Source organism: Haliotis rufescens, unplaced genomic scaffold (genome assembly GCF_023055435.1).
Source record: "Haliotis rufescens isolate VD_foot unplaced genomic scaffold, xgHalRufe1.0.p SCAF_30, whole genome shotgun sequence".
In the NCBI taxonomy this organism is placed as follows: Eukaryota; Metazoa; Mollusca; class Gastropoda; order Lepetellida; family Haliotidae; genus Haliotis; species Haliotis rufescens.
Window position 1 is genome coordinate 920,977 of NW_025964002.1, and position 19,269 is coordinate 940,245.

Consider the following 19,269-nt stretch of genomic DNA (forward strand, 5'->3'; position numbering starts at 1 on the left):
GACTACCTGAGTTACATCCCTTAGATGACAGGATCTGCTGGGCAATGGTTTGAATCGTGGAATTGGTCTGATTATGATCCTTGGTCTGTTGACACCACACCTGTGCTTGTGGGATTCACAAGGGAGTAAGTCTCCACTACCTACATCAACTTGGACAGAAATGAGTAAACCCTTGCTTGAAACATTACGATATACCTATGCACTTAATCTAATGTGATCAGATTCCTGACATTGATGTGAAGCCATTTCTTTGTCTGTGACTGCTGATGAAGCATTAAGCAATAATTCGCCACCTCCCCCCACCTTTCACTATCTTGATGATCCAGTGGTCTGAGGTGGTGCAATGTCAGGATCTGGTCACAGTTTGAATTAAAGAGATGACACAGTGTTTCAATCAGTGAAAAGACAAGTCTCTCCCTCACCACAGTATTCGTCCACGGAAGAGTCAGGTACAATCAACAAGGTCTGAGTTCAATACCATTTATCAAGGTACAAAACAATCAACAGTATCCTCATATTATAATGGAAGTAGAAAGTACAGTAACTGTCCCTTGTTGATCGGAAGTCACCACCACACATGTACACCGACACTCCTACAATACCCTCCGACCATCACCATCATCAATATGTCAGTTGTAGAAAATGTAATGTTCACCAACATGCTTGTGATAATAATTGATGTACATACTTGTATATGATCAACGTAATCTCTTGTCATTATTTCATCTCAGGCATGAAAGTCAAGACATTGATAAAAAAAAAAATTGCTTTCTGGTAAATGTCTTACACTAAGATTCAAAATAGAGACAATATTCCAAATCTTCAACACAGACTCCTCTGTCAAGGAAACAAACAGATTGGGTGACTGTTTACTAAAAGAACTGACGTAAACATGTTTGTTTACCATACTTCACATTGAGGACATGCCTGTTGTCTGATCATTGACAGATTGCGTTACTTTGATACATGCAATGTGTCGACAGATGACTTCCTGTGTCATAGGCATGGTGTCAGAGGTCAATGTAAACATTTGGTAAAATACCTTATATACATTTGAGTCTAATCTGATGGACACTGGATGCAAGAGTGTCTGCACAGCAAGAAGTACTACCTTATGTCCTTCATCAAACTCATTGCTAATTATTTTCACATTTGTTGTTTTAGCTTTAAATGAGAAATTGTTTTGAAGTAAAGAAAATAAAGCTAGAGAGCTTAACAAGGTTTTACTGTAAACAAAAGATTGTCTCTCAACACATAACATGAAAACACAAACATAATGATGGAATTATAAGCGGTAAGCACTAAACAAAAGATTGTCTATGAACAAATAAAACAAAAATAATTATGGAATTATATGCAGTTGTATCATCAGTATGTATGCTGTACGTGTACAATGTCATGGTCTTAGAGTGAGTTGATTGGTTTAAACGCCGCTTTGTACAGTATTCCACTTATATCACAGGGTGTCTTAATGTGGAATGAAAGCCCGAAGTGATGCAGGTTTCAGATGTTACCACTTGGGTGAAACCCACGATCAGGGATAAACCTAGAAACATATTTGGGCAAACCAGGATATCGAACCCACGTTCACCTTAGCCTAGAAATGTTGTAAAACTTGGTTTAATCTGCTGACTCCGAAAAATTGAAATGTGAAAAAAATTAAATAAATGACACACAGTGTTTTCCTTATTTTGCCAACATCAAACAAGTAGAGTGTTAAAAATCCCCACTCATTTACTGCCACTATCAACACACCTAAATTATTTACAATACAATAATATAATACAGCCTGTTTCACATATATCTTTAAAAGTTCAAAACACTACAAAATATGACAATTCACAACAAGAAATTAAACAAATATATTTGAGATTATATATTTCTTTCTTTATAATCTTTGACCTAGTGACCTGAAGTTTGGGGCCAATTATACCAATCCCCCCAAAAAGTCTGGCCTTGGCTCAAAGTGTGTTTGGTTCACTCGCACAAGGTCCAAGTATACATAAGTTAAGTTTAAACAATAGTAACATTAGTATATGTGACAGATATCTTAGCCAGAGATCAAAGTCCAAGCACCATGCCCCATGCTGCAGAGAAACCTTTTCACAAAGACTGGTACCTGGATGTCTATGTGGTGCATCACCTTTATTATGTCTTGTGTCTCTGCAATCTAGTGTGAGGAATTGGGGTTTTTTCAGCTGACACTCATACTGTGCTGACAGTAGAGACATGACTACGTAGTGGAGTAGTGTTCCTATGTACAGCATAACAAAAAAACAGGACTATTGGAGCGTATTCCCTTTTATAAGGTTGTACACGACACGACCTACATACTTTGAAGTGCTCAACCCACTGTTACTGAAGACCAATCAATGAGCCTGACTAAGCCACCCATGACACTTGGGACGGACAGAGTACAGCACACTTGACCAACCAGCTAGTCATTGTTTGTGGTTTAACGCCACAGTCAGCAATATTCCAGCTGTATGAAGGTGGTCTATAAATAATCGAGTCTTGACCAGTCAATCCAGTGATTGACATTATGAGCATCAATCCACGCAATTGGGATATAATGACATGCATCAATCAAGTCAGAAAGCCTGACCAACCGTCGCCTAATACAGCAAGCTCCACACAGGGTAAGTTTCATCCATATGCTACAATGTTACAGTGTATGTGGTGGTGGTGTCAGGAGCTTCTGTTTACACTAAGTTGCATGTGTGTGAGGAACGCCAGTGAGTGAGTGAGTGAGTATGGTTTTCCGCCGCTTTTAGCAATGTTCCAGCAGCATCACGGCAGGAGACACCAGAAATGGGTTTCACACATTGTACCCATGTCGGGAACCCGGGCCATCAACATGAAGAGCGAACGCTGTAACCACTAGGCTACCCCACTGCCCCACACCCTCATGGTGTGTAGAGGATTCCTGTGTTGTCTCCTCTAATGACTCCAGATAGTCAGGGCAATCAACATCATACAGAATACCAAAAAAAACTGAAATAGTCTGAATCGGTTTTGCTGGTGTTAAGACTAATTAATAGAAGGCCGAAACATGAACAAATCCCAATGCCACACAAACCATGGCAGACATTAACATGTCAAGCTGGATTTCAAGTCTAATACGCCAATACCTGAAGATATTCACACATAAATACAGTTACTAGAAACAATCAACATTCTTAAAGGACATTCTTATTTAAATTATGTTTTGTGTTTCCTCATCTCCACGCCCATTTTTTTTTAATTAAACAATTGACAATACAAGTGATACATTGTCTAAGGCACCAGATCTGAGCGCACCAAGATTGTGCCCCCAGTGCAGTGCTCGTCAGTGCCCGTCAGTGCCCATCAGTGCCCGTCAGTGCTCGTCAGTGCTCGTGTCTCTGAAGCTTAGTTCCAGGAAGAGTGAATGAGTGAGTTGGGTTTAACGCTGCTTTTAACAGTATTCATAACAGTTATATCGCAGTGTGTCAGTTTAGTGTTGGAGGAAAGCCCGAAGTGATGCAGGTCTTAGACGTTTACCACTTCGGTGAAACCCACGAGCACTGGTATGGTGCTGACAAACCTAGAAACATAATCGGGGCGAACTAGGATTCAAACCCAAAATCATAGGTTTCTGGCCTGCCCAAGTGACGCAACTCTGCACACCGAATCGCGGTGCCTTAGAAGATGGAGAGGTTGAAAGCACTGAAAACACAGGCAGGGGATCCTATTTTTGTCCTACTGAGGAAAATATTGTATAAAAAACGAAAACATGTTAAATGTCTCGCACAGCGGGATGATGAATATTGAGGTGGGTGGTAGCTGATTGACATAAAATCTTTGTAGTTTGAGTGGGTCAGTCATTTAGAACCTCCAGGAGATGAGAGACACATAAACACAGACAGCTGATGCTGGAAACAAGACATGGAAACTGGAAAGATGATGAACTATTTACAACCTGATTGTGTTGACATACATATCATGACCTCCCGTGTCTCCAATCTGGACTGGAACAGGAATCTAGAGTCTGTTCTGACACAACACTGCACAACAAAATGCCGCCTCAGATGACTGGCCACACGACCCTTTTGTCCTGAACATACAGCTATCATTCACATATTCTGTAACAACTATCGTTTTCTGCCCTAAACTGATTGCATATATTAAACAGCTTTGGAAAGTAAGGCTAAAAAAATAGTCTTGGTTCTCAGGCACCGCCCGCATCATCACAAAGTTCGCCACACGTTTCATTTTCATTTCCATTTTTAAAACAATATAAAAAAATCCTTAAATATTCCAAATTCAACGTAGTCAAATACTGTATTGCAGTACTTTACTTATCAAGGAATACATTGATATGGGAGGGCCCTTTCCAAAAGCTGATTGTACACAATTGTTTATCTGGTTACACAACTGTTTATTTGGTTACACAACTGTTTATTTGGTTACATACCAGTTTGAACAACCAAAAAAATGACACCAATCACCCAGACTATATTTTCACAAAACATTGCCTGAGAGCCAATTCTTTTATTTTTTTAAGCCTAATATTTTTCTATAATTTTCAAATCTGAATAGACACTTTGATATTCTCATGAGATTTTCAGTAGCAGTAAACAGGGCCCAGTGTGATCAAGTCGGGATAAACATGCCAGCTTTCTCCACGATGCCCTCAGTTTGTCTTCTTGGCTTTGTCTTCCTGCTCGAAGGACTGGCCGAACTCGTTGACCCGGGTCTTGTCCACTGGGTACAGCCTGTAAATAATGGAAGTCAGGAAATGGAGGCAGAAAACTGTGTGTCCATCTCAGAAAATAGACATACTGGAGAATATTGTCATGTCAGGTCCACAGCACATGGCTGGACACAATGACCTGATGCTCTGAATAAACAACGTGATGGAGGCTAGATCTAGTGCCATGTTCCGTGTCAAGTGAAGTCAGGTTGTTTACACAAGTAGATCAAGCAATTATGACAATAACCGACCTTGTATGACTGTGTATGACATTTGTCTTGTCAGATGCCGTTCTTCTATAGCCAAAAACATGTCAATTTCAAGAACTGGCAAAATATTTTTGTTACACACAAAACACTCAAGCACTAACAAATATATACAAACCATCTTTGGTATAAGTAGATCAAGAACACCACATCGTCACGGAAACAGGCAAGTCTGTGAGCAGTTGGCATGACGATGATGAAGGCAAATACATCATCAATAAATGTGTTGAATGCCTACAAAACAGACCAAATTATCATGTTGAAAATCTCCAGGGAGTGAGGTCAGGAGGTCAGGTTGTCGTTCATTTATGTCACGGGGTTGGAGGTGTCATTGCAAATACAAAATATAATTTATTGTTTATTTCATTAAATACATATCATCATTACAGAGTTTATGTAGTGGTTAAAGCGTTCGCTCGTCACACTGATTCCCAACATGGGTACAATGTGGGAAGCCCATTTCTGGTGTCCCCCGCCGTGATATTGATGGAATATTGCTAAAAGCGGCGTAAAACCATACTCACTCACTCACTATTTTAAGAGATTGAAACAGCACTTGACAATGGTACTTGACAACGGTACTTGACAACGGTACTTACTTTGTACATGAAAGCCCTCCAGGGGAGATGAGCTACCGATTTTAGCTGAAAACAGAAAAAAAAGTTTATAATGTCCACTTAAATACTTGATGAATGGTGACACAAATACATGTAAATACTGTGCTGACATCAGTGAATGATGACACAAATATACATAAATACTGTGCTGACATCAGTGAATGATGACACATATATACATAAATACTGTGCTGACATCAGTGAATGGTAACAGATAAGAATACATCCACACTTTACACTGCAATGTGATAGACTAGGTGTACTCCCACCAAGATAGTTAACAATACAACATACCCACAATAGTTGCTGTCCTGCAAACAAGTGGCCCGGGGGTTTACTATCGATCTGCCCGGGGCCCCGGAATGTTCCAGTATTGAACTCACCTTATAATTAACAAACAAGTGGCCCGGGGGTTTACTGTCAATCTGCCCGGGGCCCCGGAATGTACCAGTATTGAACTCACCTTATAATTAACAAACAAGTGGCCCGGGGGTTTACTGTCAATCTGCCTGGGGCCCCGGAATGTTCCAGTATTGAACTCACCTTATAATTAACAAACAAGTGGCCCGGGGGTTTACTATCGATCTGCCCGGGGCCCCGGAATGTACCAGTATTGAACTCACCTTATAATTAACAAACAAGTGGCCCGGGGGTTTACTGTCAATCTGCCCGGGGCCCCGGAATGTACCAGTATTGAACTCACCTTATAATTAACAAACAAGTGGCCCGGGGGTTTACTGTCAATCTGCCCGGGGCCCTGGAATGTTCCAGTATTGAACTCACCTTATAATTAACAAACAAGTGGCCCGGGGGTTTACTGTCAATCTGCCCGGGGCCCCGGAATGTACCAGTATTGAACTCACCTTATAATTAACAAACAACTGTGGTAACATGAAGATGAAGCCAAATGCATACACCCCTGTAAAACAGAAACACAGAATTATATCAACTGAAAAAACAATTGAGTTCTTGAACGAGAGAGCATTACATCACAGTCAATAATATTATTTGGCATGACTGATATCGCTCAATACAATCTCATTACAATCAAAACTTTTACTCCAACACAATACCTCCATACGTGAGGTTGTGTGAGGTGAGGTCGTGTGAGGTGAGGTGAGGTGTGTAGTGAGGTCATGTGTGGTGAGATCATGTGTGGTGAGATCATGTGTGGTGAGATCATGTGTGGTGAGATCATGTGTGGGGAGGCCGGGTCTGGTAAGGTCATGTCTGGTGAGATCATTTGAGGTGAGGTCATGTGTGGTGAGATCATGTGTGGTGAGGTCATGTGTGGTGAGATCATGTGTGGTGAGATCATGTGTGGTGAGATCATGTGTGGTGAGATCATGTGTGGTGAGATCATGTGTGGGGAGGCCGGGTGTGGTAAGGTCATGTCTGGTGAGATCATTTGAGGTGAGGTCATGTGTGGTGAGGTCATGACCACACATGACCTCACCACACATGACCTTACCTCAAATGATCTCACCAGACATGACCATTCAGCCTAATTGACGGATGTGTGGATTGTCACTGGGGTCTTGGACCAATCAGATGTCAGCTCTTCTAAAACTATTCGGTCTTATTTCTCTACCACCTCAATACAGAGATCTTGATTTGTACTACAGAAAAAAATGAAGACAGTAATATTCCTTCCATGGTATTCCTGTTTTGGTGAAGATGGCACAGTGCTTGGAGAGAGACGCTGTATGACATTTCTACAACACTATCATAACGTGGTCTTCCTCTACATTTAGAGTAGGTCGGTTTAGTTCACTTAAGATACACAAATCAACCATGCTGGTAGGAATAGTTGCTCAGTCAAACTGAGAATGTAGAAGTCTCCATGCTGATTGGCTGGATGGAAAGTTCACCTGACATGACCTCCAACAGGCGTCTTCAGATCTTCATGCACAGAGGCATCATATCACAGTAAAAGATCCGATTGAAATGAGATTGTCGATCAATATACAACAATATATTAGAACAAACTATTTCTGTTGAAATGATGTTGTCATGTCGTCTTCCTTTTTAGAAACTTGCAGTACATGCTCTGTGGAGGGACCAATGACGCAGAGTGATCAACGATATTGACATTTCTGCAAAATTAAGTCTGGAGTAATGTACTGCTACCAAAATGACAAGAAGGAGGACAACAAAGTCTACACTGTCAGGCCTCAGGCTGCCTCTACCATTACACAGGCTGCCTCTACCATTACTCAGGCTGTCTCTACCCTTAGACAGGCTGCCTCTACCATTACACAGGCTGCCTCTACCATTACACAGGCTGCCTCTACCATTACACAGGCTTCCTCTACCATAAGACAGGCTGCCTCTACCATTACACAGGCTACCTCTACCATTACACAGGCTGCCTCTACCATTACTCAGGCTGCCTCTACCATTACACAGGCTGCCTCTACCATTACTCAGGCTGCCTCTACCCTTAGACAGGCTGCCTCTACCATTACACAGGCTACCTCTACTATTACACAGGCTACCTCTACCATTACTCAGGCTGCCTCTACCATTACTCAGGCTGACTCTACCATTACTCAGGCTGCCTCTACCATTACACAGGCTGCCTCTACCATTACACAGGCTGCCTCTACCATTACTCAGGCTGCCTCTACCATTAGACAGGCTGCCTCTACCATTACACAGGCTGCCTCTACCATTACTCAGGCTGCCTCTACCATTACTCAGGCTGCCTCTACCATTAGACAGGCTGCCTCTACCATTACACAGGCTGCCTCTACCATTACTCAGGCTGACTCTACCATTACTCAGGCTGCCTCTACCATTACTCAGGCTGCCTCTACCATTACACAGGCTGCCTCTACCATTACTCAGGCTGCCTCTACCATTACTCAGGCTGCCTCTACCATCATTACTCAGGCTGCCTCTACCATTACAGGCTGCCTCTACCATTACTCAGGCTGCCTCTACCATTACACAGGCTACCTCTACCATTACACAGTCTGCCTCTACCATTACACAGGCTGCCTCTACCATTACTCAGGCTGCCTCTACCATTACTCAGGCTGCCTCTACTATTACACAGGCTGCCTCTACCATTACTCAGGCTGCCTCTACCCTTAGACAGGCTGCCTCTACCATTACACAGGCTGCCTCTACCGTTACTCAGGCTGCCTCTACCATTACTCAGGCTGCCTCTACCATTACACAGGCTGCCTCTACCATTACTCAGGCTGCCTCTACCATTACTCAGGCTGCCTCTACCATTAGACAGGCTGCCTCTACCATTACACAGGCTGCCTCTACCATTACTCAGGCTGACTCTACCATTACTCAGGCTGCCTCTACCATTACTCAGGCTGCCTCTACCATTACACAGGCTGCCTCTACCATTACTCAGGCTGCCTCTACCATTACTCAGGCTGCCTCTACCATCATTACTCAGGCTGCCTCTACCATTACAGGCTGCCTCTACCATTACTCAGGCTGCCTCTACCATTACACAGGCTGCCTCTACCATTACACAGGCTGCCTCTACCATTACACAGGCTGCCTCTACCATTACTCAGGCTGCCTCTACCATTACTCAGGCTGCCTCTACTATTACACAGGCTGCCTCTACCATTACTCAGGCTGCCTCTACCCTTAGACAGGCTGCCTCTACCATTACACAGGCTGCCTCTACCGTTACTCAGGCTGCCTCTACCATTACTCAGGCTGCCTCTACCATTACTCAGGCTGCCTCTACTATTACACAGGCTGCCTCTACCATTACTCAGGCTGCCTCTACCCTTAGACAGGCTGCCTCTACCATTACACAGGCTGCCTCTACCATTACTCAGGCTGCCTCTACCATTACTCAGGCTGCCTCTACCATTACTCAGGCTGCCTCTACTATTACACAGGCTGCCTCTACCATTACTCAGGCTGCCTCTACCCTTAGACAGGCTGCCTCTACCATTACACAGGCTGCCTCTACCGTTACTCAGGCTGCCTCTACCATTACTCAGGCTGCCTCTACTATTACACAGGCTGCCTCTACCATTACTCAGGCTGACTCTACCCTTAGACAGGCTGCCTCTACCATTACACAGGCTGCCTCTACCATTACTCAGGCTGCCTTTACCATTAGACAGGCTGACTGGGTGCAGCAGGCGTGAATGGTGGCGACGAAGGTTAGCACTTACCATTAACAGAACTGTGTATACACCAGGAGTACCAGCTGAAAATAACAACATCATAAACATCAGCATCTGTCAATATCCATCCATCTGTCAAATAAAGAGCTGCTGGAGAGACTTGCATGAAGTGGGCCTGTCGCTGATGACAAAGCTCGTTGTCAGAACCATCATTTCCATATTTCACAAGTCTCTACTGAATCTTTCTTCATCCAACAGGTGTGGTAATGTTGCATTCATAGTAACAAGAAGTTGTATATCCATGGAATTATCTCCCTTGTTCATCATACCAACGTAGTGCCACTTGAAGAAGTGATAATTGCTGGACAACAAGATGTCAAATTAGTCCCTTGAACATACAACAGAGATCCTTGAAGGCAACAGGCTCGCTTGAACACAACAAATTCCCTTGAACATACAACTGGGTCCCTTGAACATACAACAGAGTCCCTTAAATATACAACAAGACTTGAACAAAAACAGACCTTGACCGATCAGGATCAAGAATAGCAGATGCTAATTGAAAAGATTTTCCACTAATTTTGTCGACCGATATGTGTAGTATTCACCTTGCTATGGCACCCACCTTTTATGTTGCACGTAGAACAGAGAGTAGCCAGCCCCTGCTATACACAGCGGATACAGGACGTAGGACAAGTACTTCATAGCCTGGAACACACACAACAGTTCATCATTTCCACAATGTACACCAGCAACCAGCAACCAGCACCTTCAGTCTAATGTTCAGTTATTACTGTACAAGTTATTCTGTACTTTAGTTATCCACAACACATGATCTGTCTAGAAGAACTTTAAACAGTATTATCACAAATTCATTTCTAAAGTAAATTCAAGCTCTTTGACTTCAACTTTAGATTTCCATCAGTTTGAGTGAAAAAGTGTTTCTATCCTACAAACCTGTTATTTATTCAATAATAGTCATTAACACAGTTACTTGTTTGATAATGACGTGATGTTCACAATGTTATTTATTCAATAATAGTCATTAACACAGTTACTTGTTTGATAATGACGTGATGTTCACAATGTTATTTATTCAATAATAGTCATTAACACAGTTACTTGTTTGATAATGACGTGATGTTCACAATGTTATTTATTCAATAATAGTCATTAACACAGTTACTTGTTTGATAATGACGTGATGTTCACAATGTTATTTATTCAATAATAGTCATTAACACAGTTACTTTATGATAATGACGTGATGTTCACAATGTTATTTATTCAATAATAGTCATTAACACAGTTACTTTATGATAATGACGTGATGTTCACAATGTTATTTATTCAATAATAGTCATTAACACAGTTACTTATTTGATAATGACGTGATGTTCACAATGTTATTTATTCAATAATAGTCATTAACACAGTTACTTGTTTGATAATGACGTGATGTTCACAATGTTATTTATTCAATAATAGTCATTAACACAGTTACTTATTTGATAATGACGTGATGTTCACAATGTTATTTATTCAATAATAGTCATTAACACAGTTACTTATTTGATAATGACGTGATGTTCACAATGTTATTTATTCAATAATAGTCATTAACACAGTTACTTGTTTGATAATGACGTGATGTTCACAATGTTATTTATTCAATAATAGTCATTAACACAGTTACTTGTTTGATAATGACGTGATGTTCACAATGTTATTTATTCAATAATAGTCATTAACACAGTTACTTGTTTGATAATGACGTGATGTTCACAATGTTATTTATTCAATAATAGTCATTAACACAGTTACTTGTTTGATAATGACGTGATGTTCACAATGTTATTTATTCAATAATAGTCATTAACACAGTTACTTGTTTGATAATGACGTGATGTTCACAATGTTATTTATTCAATAATAGTCATTAACACAGTTACTTTATGATAATGACGTGATGTTCACAATGTTATTTATTCAATGATGTAATGAACACAATGTTTTTCCAGGTAGCCAGTGGTAAAATCAACGAGACAAGCCAAAATTTTAGGTAGCCAAAAACATTTGAAATTATCTTTTATCAAATAACTATTATAAAATGTACAAGTCATAGCACTAGGCTTGAAATTGTATATTAGTGTACTTGATTTTTGTTATTTGTGCCTCGAATGATGTACTTTATTTTAGTAGATGACATAGGTATATCCTTGCTTATCCCATGAACATTGTCAACTGAAATAAAATAGTAATTACATTATAATTATGTATTTCTGTTCATTGTCGACTTTAGGAGGAATAATTCGCGAGTACAGTTATTATTAGCACACATGTTTTCCACGATCTGCTGTTCGTTTCGTTGGCATGCAGGAGACAACAACCTGTCATTAACAGATTTCTATAGGTTTTCGACAATGTGTGTTTAGATCGTAACCGAATATATTCAAAGAGATAAGACATTAAAAGCGAATACCGGTATTGTAAATGGTGTTACAATTACCTTATGCAATGAATATTGTTCCAGGTTCCCTTTTTTCTTAAATTAGCAACAATGAAATCATTTATTTCCCGCAAAAGGCACTCAGTAAGATGAAGAAATACCTCCGTTTTCGAACGTTCTTCTGAATAAAATGAAGACTATCATATGACACACCGCTAGAAAGCTTGTTTTTTCATCTACACGGTCGTAACATCACCTGGAGTTTTTTTCTTATCTGTTGCAATACTCACATGGAATTTTATTGGATAAACATTGGTTTCTAATGACGCTTTCTAGCCGAAATCTGCTACAAGATTCGTGATTGGTCAAATTGGAGCATGTGACCTAAGGCAGCTAATCAACATTGCGGGAAATGGTGAATAATTTTTTAATCTATCGATAAAAATTATAAATTGAAATGGAATACGTATTTCAAACATTGTGAAATGTGTTAGATTTAATAAATAAATGAATATGTTCATAAAATTATATCCTATTTTGACGTGACTACGGCTTGGCTGGCCTACCGGCCTACAGTGTCTGGGGACTCGAGGATTCTTGGCCGGTGTACCGGTCTACGGTGTTGAAAGAGTTTCCTGAACCGAATCCCTCGTAAAACTGCATTGAGTTATGGGAATGTTAATGAAACAAACGATGAGTACAGTATATGCGTTCCATTGCGACCGTGAAAACAGTGGCGATTGAGAAAATGGTGTCGCAAATGTCAATCAAATTATTCATATTTGTGTCTACGTATGTGAAGCAACGGAATTTAGTCGCCACAAGATATTTTTCAAGGTAGTCATTTGCCAACCTCTGTTATCTATTTATGATGTAATGAACACAATGTTATTTATTCAATGATGTAAGGAACAATATTATTTATTCATGAGTGTAATGAACACAATATTATTTATTCAGTGATGTAATGAACACAATGTTATTTATTCAGTGTTGTTATGAACACAATGTTATTTATTCAGTGATGTAATGAACACAATGTTATTTATTCATGAGTGTAATGAACACAATGTTGTTTATTCAGTGTTGTAATGAACACAATGTTATTTATTCAATGATGTAAGGAACAATATTATTTATTCAGTGATGTAATGAACACAATGTTATTTATTCAGTGTTGTAATGAACACAATGTTATTTATTCAGTGATGTAATGAACACAATGTTATTTATTCAGTGTTGTAATGAACACAATGTTATTTATTCATGAGCGTAATGAACACAATGTTATTTATTCAATGATGTAAGGAACAATATTATTTATTCAGTGATGTAATGAACACAATGTTATTTATTCAGTGTTGTAATGAACACAATGTTATTTATTCAGAGATGTAATGAACACAATGTTATTTATTCATGAGCGTAATGAACACAATGTTATTCATTCATGAGTGTAATGAACACAATGTTATTTATTCAATGATGTAGTGAACACAATGTTATTTATTCATGATTTTATTAACACAATGTTATTTATTCAGTGATGTAATAAACACAATGTTATTTATTCATGATGTTATTAACACAATTCTATTTATTCAGTGATGAATGAACATGTTATTTATTCATGATGTAATTAACACAATGTTATTTATTCTGTGATGTTATGTACACATTGTTATTTATTCATGATGTAATTAACACAATGAACACACCATACCTGGGAATCAAATTGCTGTGTTTCTTTCTCTTTGTCCGATGACTTCCCAAACTGTGAAGAGAGGAACATTATCACACTACTGGAGCTTCCTTCCCACTCAGAGATCACATGACGGGACACACGACAATGCCTACTGACAACCTCCTAGTGGAGTCCATTTCAGAGGATAGCTTGTCCTGTGTCACATGACTAAGAATCATGGGAAATCACATGGACCACAATATGGACAAAGGTTATTCTACACAAGCACATGTTAACCCATCTTCATAAAACTTCGTATTTATCCCAAAGTTGTGAAAGCAAAATTTTAAATAAAACCAATCAAATTCAAGTTTGACCCTATCAGTGACTTCAGGACATAGCCAGTATTGCAAAATGTTTGATTTGAAGATTTTACTTTCTTATCCACCATATAATTCTGCAAATGTCCAAACCACTGTTAACAGTCTTGTCATCACACACAAATAATGTATAGACTATAACCAAACTTCATAAAACATATGGATGCTTACCTCAAATGATGGCTTAATTCCATTCCAGGTGACCTTGAGCTTAAATGCTTTTGTTACTTTCCATATCTGTGGAACAAGCAAGTCACATGATCACGTCAAGTACGACTCCAACAATTCTATGACAGCACAGAGCCCTACCATGACAAGTATGTTGACAGCACAGAGCCCTAACATGACAAGTACGTTGACAGCACTGAGCCCTACCATGACAAGTATGTTGACAGCACAGAGCCCTAACATGACAAGTACGTTGACAGCACAGAGACCTACCATGACAAGTATGTTGACAGCACAGAGCCCTAACATGACAAGTACGTTGACAGCACAGAGCCTTAACATGACAAGTATGTTGACAGCACAGAGCCCTACCATGACAAGTATGTTGACAGCACAGAGCCCTAACATGACAAGTATGTTGACAGCACAGAGCCCTGACATGACAAGTATGTTGACAGCACAGAGCCCTACCATGACAAGTATGTTGACAGCACAGAGCCCTAACATAACAAGTATGTTGACAGCACAGAGCCCTACCATGACAAGTATGTTGACAGCACAGAGCCCTACCATGACAAGTATGTTGACAGCACAGAGCCCTAACATGACAAGTATGTTGACAGCACAGAGCCCTACCATGACAACTATGTTGACAGCACAGAGCCCTAACATGACCAGTACGTTGACAGCACAGAGCATTAACATGACAAGTATGTTGACAGCACAGAGCCCTACCATGACAAGTATGTTGACAGCACAGAGCCCTAACATGACAACTATGTTGACAGCACAGAGCCCTAACATGACAAGTACGTTGACAGCACAGAGCCTTAGCATGACAAGTATGTTGACAGCACAGAGCCCTACCATGACAAGTATGTTGACAGCACAGAGCCCTAACATGACAAGTATGTTGACAGCACAGAGCCTTAACATGACAAGTATGTTGACAGCACAGAGCCCTACCATGACAAGTATGTTGACAGCACAGAGCCCTAACATGACAAGTACGTTGACAGCACAGAGCCTCAACATGACAAGTATGTTGACAGCACAGAGCCCTACCATGACAAGTATGTTGACAGCACAGAGCCCTAACATGACAAGTATGTTGACAGCACAGAGCCCTACCATGACAAGTATGTTGACAGCACAGAGCCATAACATGACAAGTATGTTGACAGCACAGAGCCCTACCATGACAACTATGTTGACAGCACAGAGCCCTAACATGACAAGTACGTTGACAGCACAGAGCCTTAACATGACAAGTATGTTGACAGCACAGAGCCCTACCATGACAAGTATGTTGACAGCACAGAGCCCTAACATGACAAGTATGTTGACAGCACAGAGCCTTAACATGACAAGTATGTTGACAGCACAGAGCCCTACCATGACAAGTATGTTGACAGCACAGAGCCCTAACATGACAAGTATGTTGACAGCACAGAGCCCTACCAAGACAAGTATGTTGACAGCACAGAGCCCTACCATGACAAGTATGTTGACAGCACAGAGCCCTAACATGACAAGTACGTTGACAGCACAGAGCCTTAACATGACAAGTATGTTGACAGCACAGAGACCTACCATGACAAGTATGTTGACAGCACAGAGCCCTAACATGACAAGTATGTTGACAGTACAGAGCCTTAACATGACAGGTATGTTGACAGCACAGAGCCCTACCATGACAAGTATGTTGACAGCACAGAGCCCTACCATGACAAGTATGTTGACAGCACAGAGCCCTAACATGACAAGTATGTTGACAGCACAGAGCCCTACCATGACAAGTATGTTGACAGCACAGAGCCCTAACATGACAAGTATGTTGACAGCACAGAGCCCTAACATGACAAGTATGTTGACAGCACAGAGCCCTACCATGACAAGTATGTTGACAGCACAGAGCCCTAACATGACAAGTATGTTGACAGCACCGAGCCCTAACATGACAAGTATGTTGACAGCACAGAGCCCTAACATGACAAGTATGTTGACAGCACAGAGCCCTACCATGACAAGTATGTTGACAGCACAGAGCCCTACCATGACAAGTATGTTGACAGCACAGAGCCCTAACATGACAAGTATGTTGACAGCACAGAGCCCTAACATGACAAGTATGTTGACAGCACTGAGCCCTAACATGACAAGTACGTTGACAGCACAGAGCCCTACCATGACAAGTACGTTGTTTAGCCTATATAAGCGCTGTATCTGGGCACCAGTGTTTATATGTTTGTGTTCCCATCATCTACCTTGGGTGCAGGATTTGTTTGCTTGTTTGTTGTTTAACACCACACTCAGCAATATTCCAGCTATATGATGATGGTCTGTAAATGATCAAGTCTAGACCACACAATCCAGTGATCGACATCATGAGCATCGATCCACACGATTGGGATACGATGACATGCATCAACCAAGTCAGCGAGCCTAACCACCCGATCCTGTTAGTCGCCTCTCACGACAAGCATCATGAGCATTATAACCTTTTATAACAAGCATGGGTTGCCGAAGATCTATCTATCCCGGATCTTCACGGGGAGACAAGCATGGGTTGCCGAAGATCTATTCTACCCCGGATCTTCACGGGGAGACAAGCATGGGTTGCTGAAGATCTATTCTACCCCGGATCTTCATGGGGAGACAAGCATGGGTTGCTGAAACCTATTCTACCCCGGATCTTCACGGGGAGACAAGCATGGGTTGCTGAAACCTATTCTACCCCGGATCTTCACGGGGAGACAAGCATGGGTTGCTGCAGATCTATTCTACCCCGGATCTTCACGGGGAGACAAGCATGGGTTGCTGAAACCTATTCTACCCCGGATCTTCACGGGGAGACAAGCATGGGTTGCTGCAGATCTATTCTACCCCGGATCTTCATGGGGAGACAAGCATGGGTTGCTGAAGATGTATTCTACCCCGGATATTCACGGGGAGACAAGCATGGGTTGCTGAAGACGTATTCTACCCCGGATCTTGATGGGGAGACAAGCATGGGTTGCTGAAGACCTATTCTACCCCGGATCTTCACGGGTCCTTGGGTGCCGGAGACACTCTGGTCACCATGACAGCAATATTCCAGCTGTATAAGAGTGGCAGGCAGTGAGTGAGTGAGTGAGGATGGTTTCATGCCACTTTTAGCAATATTCCAGCTGTTAGAAAGTGTTTGAAATGCTTTGATTCTAATTCCGTTTTTGTCAACCTGATTCTTGTTGATTCCAAGTTTTTTGCAAATCCTATCTTTAGATGAATAAATGGGAGCTTCCAAGAAGCGTGTGATTCATTTGACCCTGATTTGACCCTACTTTACACCAGCTATAACATGGAGGGCAACACCATCCATCTCACATTGTACCCATGTAGGGAATCAAACCCAGACCTTCACCGTAACAAGTGACCACCTTAACCACTACGCTAAGCCACATGTAAATCAATCCAGGACCCCATGACACACACACACTGGCCTGGAGGATACTGATCAACAGGGCAAGTAGGGGATGTGAGTGAAACATACCTCGATGATGGAGCCAATACCGGCCGGGATGAGGACGAGGAGGCTGGTGTTTTCGTCCAGCAGGTAGAGGAAGATGATGATGGTGGACACACAGCGCCACACCACTGGAACAGGAACAATGTCACAACATCAACAACAGACAAAACACAACACAGTAGAGAAGGTTCTCCTTCAGAAAGTATTTCTATGTGATACTGTAGGAACCCAGATCACAGGCCGTTCCAGGAGACCAGGAGACCAGGAGACCAGGAGAAATGTAAACCAGGAGACCAGGAGACGAGGAGACCAGGAGACGAGGAGACATGTAAACCAGGAGACGAGGAGACCAGGAGACCAGGAGACCAGGAGACCAGGAGACGAGACTAGGAGACTCGGAGACTAGGAGACCAGGAGACGAGGAGAAATGTAAACCAGGAGACCAGGAGACCAGGAGACCAGGAGACTAGGAGACCAGGAGACCAGGAGAAATGTAAACCAGGAGAAATGTAACCCAGGAGACCAGGAGACCAGGAGACCAGGAGACTAGGAGACCAGGAGACCAGGAGACTAGGAGAAATGTAAACCAGGAGAAATGTAAACCAGGAGACCAGGAGACCAGGAGACCAGGAGACATGTAAACAAGGAGACGAGGAGAAATGTAAACCAGGAGACCAGGAGACCAGGAGACCAGGAGACATGTAAACAAGGAGACGAGGAGACGAGGAGACCAGGAGACTAGGAGACTAGGAGACCAGGAGACGAGGAAACCAGGAGACTAGGAGACTAGGAGACCAGGAGACCAGGAGACTAGGAGACTAGGAGACCAGGCGACGAGGCGACGAGGAGACGAGGAGACTAGGAGACCAGGAGACGAGGAGACCAGGAGACGAGGAGATGAGGAGACGAGGAGACTAGGAGACTAGGAGACCAGGAGACTAGGAGACCAGGAGACCAGGAGACGAGACTAGGAGACTCGGAGACTAGGAGACCAGGAGACGAGGAGAAATGTAAACCAGGAGACCAGGAGACCAGGAGACCAGGAGACTAGGAGACCAGGAGACCAGGAGAAATGTAAACCAGGAGAAATGTAACCCAGGAGACCAGGAGACCAGGAGACCAGGAGACTAGGAGACTAGGAGACCAGGAGACCAGGAGACTAGGAGAAATGTAAACCAGGAGAAATGTAAACCAGGAGACCAGGAGACCAGGAGAAATGTAAACCAGGAGAAATGTAAACCAGGAGACCAGGAGACTAGGAGACTAGGAGACTAGGAGACTAGGAGACCAGGAGACCAGGAGACTAGGAGACTAGGAGACCAGGAGACCAGGAGACGAGGAGAAATGTAAACCAGGAGACCAGGAGAC

The 19,269-nt window shown here is 41.9% G+C and overlaps 1 protein-coding gene across 1 annotated transcript in view; it reads right to left on the minus strand.

Annotated features, from left to right (window-relative positions):
* Positions 1-466: 466 nt before the first annotated feature.
* Positions 467-19,269, minus strand: part of LOC124152184 (cleft lip and palate transmembrane protein 1-like protein) — a 32,414-nt gene continuing 13,611 nt past the window's right edge. Inside the window, exons 10-18 of the mRNA XM_048404013.1 lie at positions 17,926-18,029; positions 14,397-14,462; positions 13,885-13,935; positions 10,338-10,420; positions 9,761-9,795; positions 6,461-6,516; positions 5,580-5,624; positions 5,099-5,214; positions 467-4,736 (exon numbers count right to left, since the gene is read on the minus strand). Of these exons, the coding sequence (XP_048259970.1) occupies positions 4,655-4,736; positions 5,099-5,214; positions 5,580-5,624; positions 6,461-6,516; positions 9,761-9,795; positions 10,338-10,420; positions 13,885-13,935; positions 14,397-14,462; positions 17,926-18,029 (638 nt within the window). The 3' untranslated portion in view covers positions 467-4,654. The remainder of the gene's footprint in view (positions 4,737-5,098; positions 5,215-5,579; positions 5,625-6,460; positions 6,517-9,760; positions 9,796-10,337; positions 10,421-13,884; positions 13,936-14,396; positions 14,463-17,925; positions 18,030-19,269) is intronic.